The 8822-nt window shown below is 40.4% G+C and overlaps 1 protein-coding gene across 1 annotated transcript; it reads left to right on the forward strand.

Annotated features, from left to right (window-relative positions):
- Positions 1-249: 249 nt before the first annotated feature.
- LOC137973193 (E3 ubiquitin-protein ligase TRIM71-like) lies at positions 250-4709 on the forward strand. Its single transcript, XM_068819962.1, has one exon. It carries the CDS (start codon positions 500-502, stop codon positions 2705-2707), a length of 2208 nt encoding a protein of 735 aa, XP_068676063.1. The 5' UTR covers positions 250-499; the 3' UTR covers positions 2708-4709.
- Positions 4710-8822: the final 4113 nt, after the last annotated feature.

Here is an 8822-nt window from a genome sequence, read left to right on the forward strand (position 1 = left end):
ACGAAACATTGATTTACACGCATTTTCCCGCGTTTTGTTTACAACTGACATTTTGTTCATACAGAAGTCGTAATAACTCTTTTGAACGGTCACAAACAGTCTTAACTGATGATTCTCAAAGGATGCCTTCCTCACTTCTCAGAATCTAAGCAAAGCATCAGAACTATTGCGTCCTTCCACCATGATGGTTTAGGAAAACCACCGAGTGGGAGAATAAGTAAGAGAGGGACGTCATTTAGTGCCATCGCTACAAGCGGAAAATGTCGTTCCATTTTCAGCGTTTCGTCCAACCGGTTTCTGGACGGTTGGTTTGGCTTAATGGTAAGCACCCTGAGTTCTCAGGAAAACCAAAATTTCAGCTATTAAAATGGGTGTTAGTTCGTGATGAAGTGCATTAGAATGTCACAAAAAGAGACTCTGTGTCAATCACACACAGTCCCGGGATTTAAGTGACGTCACTATTTCACACGCCCTCATTTTTGCGTTGCTTGGCTTCATCATGGATGTTCAACAGCTTTTCAAGATTCTTAAAAAGGAAGCAGAATGCCCATTGTGCATAGAGACTGTCACAAATCCCAAGACATTACCATGTCTTCACTCATTCTGCCTGGAGTGTCTCGACAGACATGCAAACTTCGCAAGGAGACAGCTAAAAGCGACAATCAAATGTCCGGTTTGCCAGACTTCATTTCAAATTCCCGAAACAGACACCTTCGAGAATTTGCCGTCATCGTTTCATCTCAACCGATTGGTGGATGTTCTGGCTCTAGAAGATGGCAGCGTACAGTCTCAAAGATGCAACAGTTGTGACGAGAACAACTCGGCAACATGTTATTGTTTCGTGTGCCAGGATTTTCTGTGCGCATCTTGTTTTGAAGCTCACCAACGCTTGAAGGCCACAAGGGGTCATCGCAATGTTTTGATGGACAAACTGCAAGCGCAAGATGTGCAAGAGTTGATCCACAGACCCGTGATGTGTTCACAGCAATATCATGAAGATCAACCCCTCGAATTTTACTGCGAAGACTGTAAAGTTCTGATTTGCCACAAATGTACTGTGGTGAGTCACGATCGACACTCTAAGACAGACACTCAGAAAGCAGCACAAGAACAAAAGATGCAAATGTCCGACGCTGTGGCCAAAGTGAAAGCGGAAATTGTCAGATATGAGAGTGAAATTAAGAAACAAACTGACCTAAGAAACAAAAACAAAGTTGAAATTTTGAACGAGGAAAAGAAAATGACAGACACTGTGGAAAAATTGATTCGTGATTTGCGAGAACACGAGAGGAAAATGAAGGACAAGTTTCGTGAAATTTATGAAGCGGAACAAAAACATCACGCAACGCGACTGGAAAACTTCGAGCTGGTTGCCACCCAGCTGAAAAGCTGCTTCGAACGCTGTCAGAGTATCTTGGATAGAAACTTCAGTCTCGAAATTCTAAAAACAAATCACGCCATCCTCGGACGTTGTAATGAAATGTTAAATGTAAGAAAACCCGATCTTTACATGTCGCCACATGCACATTACTTGGTGGAAAAGAAATTGGATCTTATGGATCGAGTTGTTGTCACCAAGACTGATCCCTCAAAGTGCTTAGCTGAAGGTCAAGACAGCAAGGAAGTAAAAGAAAGGAAGGAGACATATTTCGTCATTGTTACAAAGGATTCAGAAGGATTTCAATGTTATCAACAAGATGATAAAATCAAAGTCGACATATTGACTCCAGAAGGTGATCAACTAAAAACAGACATTAAAGACACGAAAGACGGCAAATACACAGTGACATACACACCACAAGGTGCCGGACAACACAGAGTAAAGATCCTTGTGAATGGACAGCCGCTGACTGGTAGTCCTTGGATTGTGCAGGTTCATCAGCATCAATATCAATTTGCCTTTCAGTTTGGTTCAGAAGGGAAGGAACGAGGAGGATTTGGTGGCATTAACGATATTGATGTGAGTGATAAAACTGGAACGATTGCTGTTGCAGAATACGGGAATGAAAGAATTCAACTGTTTCGCTCTGAAGGAAAGTTTCGAAGGGAGATAAGACTTGATGATGCACCTTTGTTTGTGGCATTTACAAACTCTGGCGACCTGCTGACTTTAGTTCAGGAAAGCGACGATAAGCTTCATCAAGAGCCATACTCTTGGCTTCATTTGTTCAGTGAGGAGGGTCACTTCATCAAATACATCAATGATGATCATCTTGATAAACCACGTCGCCTTTCCATTGCGAGTGATGGTCGTATAATCATAACTCACTATGGGGACAAGAAAATCAAGGTCCTCTCCTCAGACGGGAATGACTTGCTCCAGTCCTTCAGTGCCCCAGACTGTGATGATATCCCCGAATGCGCTATTTATCACCAGGACAAATTCTTTGTTTCTTATTACTATGCTGGTTGTGTCAAGGTATTTGATAAAAGAGGAGTGTATTTACACGACATTGGCTGTAAGGGGTCGAATGATGGCCAGTTTGATGGTCCTGATGGACTCGTTATTGACAAGTACAACCGACTCATTGTGTGTGATGCACGTAACCAAAGGCTGCAACTCTTCACCCTGAGCGGCAAGTTTTTGAGTAAAATTGATGAACAGTACTTTAAAAACGGCTTTCAGCCTTCTCACGTTGCTATAAACAGTGGTGGCAGTCTCATAGTTGCCGACTCATACAACGGACTCATTTCTGTTTTCCATTAAGATGTGATATATTTTTGGCTTATTAGCATAAGGCTAACGTTTTGTAATCAGTCAGCCGATTATAAAGTAATGAATATTGAAAGTGCATTGCATAAGCTCTAATAAGCTCCGAGGAATGATGCTTTGAAAATTCGAATTTTTACAAAGAATATTATATTGGGATCAGTAGCGCCTTTGTCATTGAAGAATTTATCAGTTTTTGATGGCTAATAACTGGCTCGTGATCAAAGCTTAAAGGCTTTTACCCTTTGAAGTCAATTTTTAAATAGCATGATTGATGCCATCTGTGCAAACTCATACGTTGATGACACAAAATGTAAAGAAAGCCAAGATTCCCTTATACCTTTCCGATGAAAAGAGCTACGCACTAGAATCTGCAACTACCCTGTCGGAAAGCAAGAAAAAAACGGGGAAAAGTCTACTGGGAAAAAAACATTTTTAGTTTCAAATGAATAATTTTGGAGGTATTTTGTTTTGTTATCTTTTCTGTGTATTAAGTGTTTGCTTACAATTTGTTCTCAGTGTTTTAAAGGTAGCTATTGTAGGCAGTAATCAACCTCGTTCCGAGGGCGCTTCCCCCTCCAAGTGAGGGAAAAGCCCTGGGAACAAGGTTGAATACTCCTCTCCACATTTTCTACGAATCTCGAAAATTTTGAATAATAAATTAGACTTTAACTTTAACGCCCCAAGAGCTTTGCTGAATCTCGGAAACTGTTGTTTTTCTTACAATACCTGCTTTTTGCTTATCTTGCAATGAAAGAATTAAACCGGTGACGCACAGGTGAATCTTATTAATTAAGCAAATGTTGACCTGTATATCATTAGACCATTTCACAGGTTGAACGTTGTGGAACGGTAAACGTCATCTCAAAATTTAGCTTTGCACTTTCATAAGTCTTTTGCGATTATTCCATCTGGAGGATCTCTTTCATGACGAAAAATGTGGGCGAGTTATCCCAAAAATAAATTGGTGCAAGGAATTTCAGAGTCATCCTCGGAGACCCAGGGGCAGATCGCGGAGGCAAGGGGAAGTCTAAACGGACAAAAGAAAATGGCGACGAAGAAAAGCATAGTGGGGCGAGAAAAGCCCCTGGGGACAAGTTCTTACCGGACCAAACCCAAACGGCAGGGGTAATTCTCTATTCTGATTCGTGCCAGAAATTCTTTGTGATTTTCTGCCCAATCAGAGGTCAGCAGGTCGTCAAGTCGTTTCGTAGGGTGGCCCACATCTGCCACGGCAAAAACTTACTTTTCCACGGCAAAACTTACTTTTCCACGGCAAAACTTACTTTCTCACGGCAAAACTTACTTTTTCACGGCAAAACTTACTTTCTCACGGCAAAACTTACTTTTCCACGGCAAAACTTACTTTCTCACGGCAAAACTTACTTTTCCACGGCAAAACTTACTTTTCCACGGCAAAACTTACTTTCTCACGGCAAAACTTACTTTTCCACGGCAAAACTTACTTTTCCACGGCAAAACTTACTTTTTCACGGCAAAACTTACTTTTCTACGGGTCCGGAATCCGGAATGGCGAATCCGGAATAAGAACTTGAACCAAAGTCACTTAAAATGATCCTGCGTCGTGCAAATGTTTACTTTCATCTCGTTGAGTAATTTGTCACATGCTGACTCCTTTTGGGAGGGGATTCATAAGCCATTTCAGAAACGTGAGAGGACTGGGACGAGTTTGGTTGTTTTCCGTTTGTTTGAAAAACTAAGACATTCAAATGAAAGATCAACCAAGTTTGAGAGTCTTTACCAAGAATAGATGTATTTAGAGGAGGAAAATGGTGAAATAATATATCTTCAAATATCACCTAAAATAGAGAGTTTGTATGGAATGGGTAGACAGCCCACAAAGTTATAAGGCCTAGGGTTTGTATGGGATTTTGCAACTTTTGCAAGTCTCCCATTTGGCCAATTTTCCGTAGAAAAATCTCAAACTTGGCTGGATAGCTTTTCATTTGGTAAAATTTCAGTTGAAGAGTTTAGATTGTCAATCCAAGCAAGTATGAGAAACTCGTCCTAGTCCTCTCACGTTTCTGAAATGGCCTATGTCGTAACATCGGAAGAGAATCCAACTGTCTGGGCTTTTCTTTTTCGTGATGGTGGGGTGATAATGTTTTGACATCAAATATTACAGCAATTGTCTTCGGGCGCTCGATTTTCTTGATTACACTCGTTTGTTGATCTCTTAAGGGTTCGTTCGAATGGGGAATAAAAATAGGTGCAGTGATGATTTGAAATAGTATGTTTGGTGTAGTTTTTACTAGTAAGCAACTATAGGATGTTGAAGATATGTTTAAAATTTCATTTCAGTAGTTTCCATGTGAATCTCTGTAAAAGCGAAGGATTTCTGAATTTAAATCTGTGTATTCCTATTCCGGAATAAGGCCGATCGAACGCATCCTTGCATACGTACAATACTTATGGAAAAGCATTTTACCACACGGAAATGAAAAATTTTCTAATCAGATCCCTCTTTCTAAAATCATACAGGAAAATAGGTAATATCTAAAACAATTTTCAGCTTATTTCAAATCAAAACAATTTCTTCCCAAGTACTTATGGCGGTTACCATTCACACGTGCCCCTCAACGACTTCTTGTTTCATTTTTCATTTTTTGGGTGGACGTCAGTCAATCAATTTAGTTTCGAAAAATTAAAACAAAATCGTTGAGGGCGTGTGACTGATAACCGCTGTTAGCTCAGATAACTCTTGGGAGATTCAGCCTGAATAGACTCATCTTTCCCTGTTGTAAAGTGTGACTATTTTACCTTAAAAATGACGAATCATACGCATATACGAGTGCAGCCAGAGAGAGTCTAGTTGAACTCACGGTCAACACATAGGAATGGAAAATGATCTGCCTTAACACAAATACACTGGATCTGTTATCGATCTTCCAGGCGCTTCACTCTATACTGGGTGCAATAAGTATAACAACTTTCTTGATTAAAAAAAAAAAGAAAGAAAGAAATGCATTCGATCAATTTCTATAGAGAAAATGCTGTGAAAAGTGCTGTTGGATTACGACTTCGTTCACAGTACATATATCATGGCCTCCTTCTGCCTTGTAGGCAGTTGATCATTGGTATATGCACTTAGGCTCGTGACTGCGAAGACCGATTCTGGAGATGCAAGGCCTGTGGCAGTGTAAACACTGCGTAAATTATCGCATTCGACGCGTGGAAGTCTTCTTCCTCTGTCTCTTTTCCACCCAGGTCCTCATCCTCTCTACCTCTGCCCGTTTGCAGCCCGTCTTTACAGCTACCCTCGACTTAACACGGTCGTCAGCCAGCCATTCCGACTTGCCGACACTGATTCAACGTGGCTGCCTTCATGTCTCGTTTGCAGACGTCTTTGTAGCGAAGAAGCGGCCGTCCTGTCGATCGTTTGCCTTGAGACAGCTGTCCATAGAGTAGGTCTTTTGGAAGGCGCTCGGGGCCAATGGCCTAGCCAACGGCGTAGTCTACGCTCTGAGAGGAGGTACTGGATAGTTGGCAGTTCTGCAGTTTCAAGTACTTTCTGGTTGGTGATTTTATCCTTCCAGGTGATCTCAAGAATTTTGCGGAGGAATCTGAAGTGGAGTGTGTTCAGTCTAGCTTCTTGTCTCGTGTATGTAGGCCATGTCTCTCTCCAATACAACAGAGTGCTGAGGACGCAAACAGAGCATTCAAGTCACTATTCGGGGAGAGATTGGAGGTGATTGTTGAGTTAAGGTACTTGAAGGCGTCCAAAGAGTTGAGTGCTTGGTTGCTGATCAGGATGGTCGGCTCAGCATCGGTCCCCGGCATTGCCAGTACCTCAGTCTTTATGATGATGGTAAAGCCAAAGTCCTGGCAGGCAGTCGCGAAGCGGTCTATGATCGCTTGTTGTCCGCTCTCTGTGTGACTGACAAAGGCAGCGTCGTCGGCAAAGGGCATCTCTCTTAAAAGCACTGTCTTCACTTTTGTCTTAGCGCGGAGACGAGTCAAGTTCAGTAGCTTTCCGTCGTGGCGTGTACGGTGGAGAAGGCCCCCCTCACTGCAGAACTGGAAGGCGTGTTGGAGGATGAGAGAAAAGAAAATACCAAACAGGGTGGGTGCCCACACGCAGCCTTGTTTATCTCCACTGCGAATTTTGAACGAGCGAAATCAAGAGTCCTGTTGGCGAAATATTATAACTAAAAACATACATACACACAATTAAACGAGTTGCTTTATCAACTTTATTTATCGTCGACTTTAGGAGTACCTTACTAAATGAATCGTTGAGCTTATTGCTTTCCGTGGTAATTTTAGCCTTTCTACCACTTTCAATGTATTCCGGATTCCGGATTCCGTTTCCAGATTCCCTTTCCGAATTCCATATTTTAGGCAAAAAGTAAGTTTTGCCGTGGAAAAGCAAGTTTTGCCGTGGAAAAGTAAGTTTTGCCGTGGAAAAGTAAGTTTTGCCGTGGAAAAGTAAGTATTGCCGTGAGAAAGTAAGTTTTGCCGTGTCGCACAATGCACAAGAAAGACCATCGATTATGTGCCTAGACTTTTAATTTTAATCGAAAACTTCTTCAAATATTCTCAAAGATTCACCATAAAGGTTTCGCTTTCTCCTTTTGTTAACAAAAACGTAAGAACGCACTCGACAACAGTCTTCAACTGTTTCTTTCGGGTGGATCATCGTGAACAATTTAGGGAGCTTATGGAACAGGACGGCTGAAAAGGTTTTGGGACGCCAAAATGACGAAAAAATGTCGCGCGAGACCGTGCATTCCCAACCTTACGCGACATTTTTTCGTCATTCTGCCGTCCTGAGTCTACCAGCCGTCCTCTTGCGTAAGCTCCCTAGTAGCGTGAAGAGAACACGAGCTCGATAGCGTTGAATTTGGCGAGCATTAAAATAAAGTCGTGCTGCATGCTGCTTGCTCGACAGAACAGGGTGGCCCGTGCGATGAAGAATTGCTCGAGATTAGCAAAGTTTCTGCCACAGCAATTCATGTAAGAAATCTAGAAATACCTCGACTAGGAAAAGGGGGAAAAATAAAAATAATTGGAATGATTTCCGTACAGGTCCCTACCTCATTATGCATGCAGAATAAATTAATTATTCATTCGCGCTATTGTTTTGTAGAACAATACGTATACCCCACTGGAAAACTTGAACCATTTACAGACTTCAAAAAAGTTGGAAAAATCTCTGTTAAATGTCCACATTTTCTTTAAAAATTACAATCTCTGTAAATTTTCTACACTTACAGAGATTTTGTAACTCCATAAAAAGTCTGTAAAATTTAACACATTTTCGTCCTTACCATGACATAAAATGTTTACAAAATCTCAATAAAATCTATGTAAATTGAAAGAAAAATTTACAGAGATTTTATGCGATAAGTACAAAATGTCTGTAAAATCTCTTTACTTTCTCTGTAAAATTTACACGAGAAAAAATCTCTGTAAATCCATCCATATAAAATGTCAGTGTTATCTCTGTAAAAAGTGAGTGAGAAGAATGCGTGAAATGTCTATAAAATGTCTACAAAAACCCTCAAAAAACTAGAGGGGAAAAGTATGTGAAATGTTTTTAAAATGTTGGTGTTTTAGTGCACAAAATCTCAGCAAAATGTTCACAATATCTCTGTAAATTAAGTATTTAAAACCTGACAGAAGGCAGGAAATCTCAATAAAATGTCTGTAAAACTGGAGGGGTAAAGTATGTGAAATGTTTTTAAAATGTTGGTGTTTTAGTGCACAAAATCTTAGCAAAATGCTTACAATATCTCTGTAAATAATAGCATTTAAAACCTGACGTAAGCCAGGAAATGTCAATAAAAAGTGAAATGGATGAAAGGTTAGTCGATTTTACGTAGAAAAAAGAACACGTTCTAGAGTTTGTGAATGCATAAATTTTTATTTCAAATCTAAAAATAATCATTTGTTTATATTACTTTCAGTAGAATCTAAGTGTACAATAAAATTCTTGCAATAGGTTCAATAAAATAATTCAATTAATAACATGAGTTACCATGGCAACTTTTTCTACCGTGCCAAAATGGTGTCCACTTTCAAAAAAACCCACGTCCTATGATTGCGATTTGTCAACCATGATTTATAGCTGATGAAATGGTACAATGTA

This window comes from Montipora foliosa, chromosome 10 (genome assembly GCF_036669935.1).
Source record: "Montipora foliosa isolate CH-2021 chromosome 10, ASM3666993v2, whole genome shotgun sequence".
Taxonomy (NCBI): domain Eukaryota; kingdom Metazoa; phylum Cnidaria; class Anthozoa; order Scleractinia; family Acroporidae; genus Montipora; species Montipora foliosa.

What these genes read in the sequence shown, in the direction of transcription:
- LOC137973193 (XM_068819962.1), top strand. Translation starts at nt 500, where the DNA reads ATGGATGTTCAACAGCTTTTCAAGATTCTTAAAAAGGAAGCAGAATGC.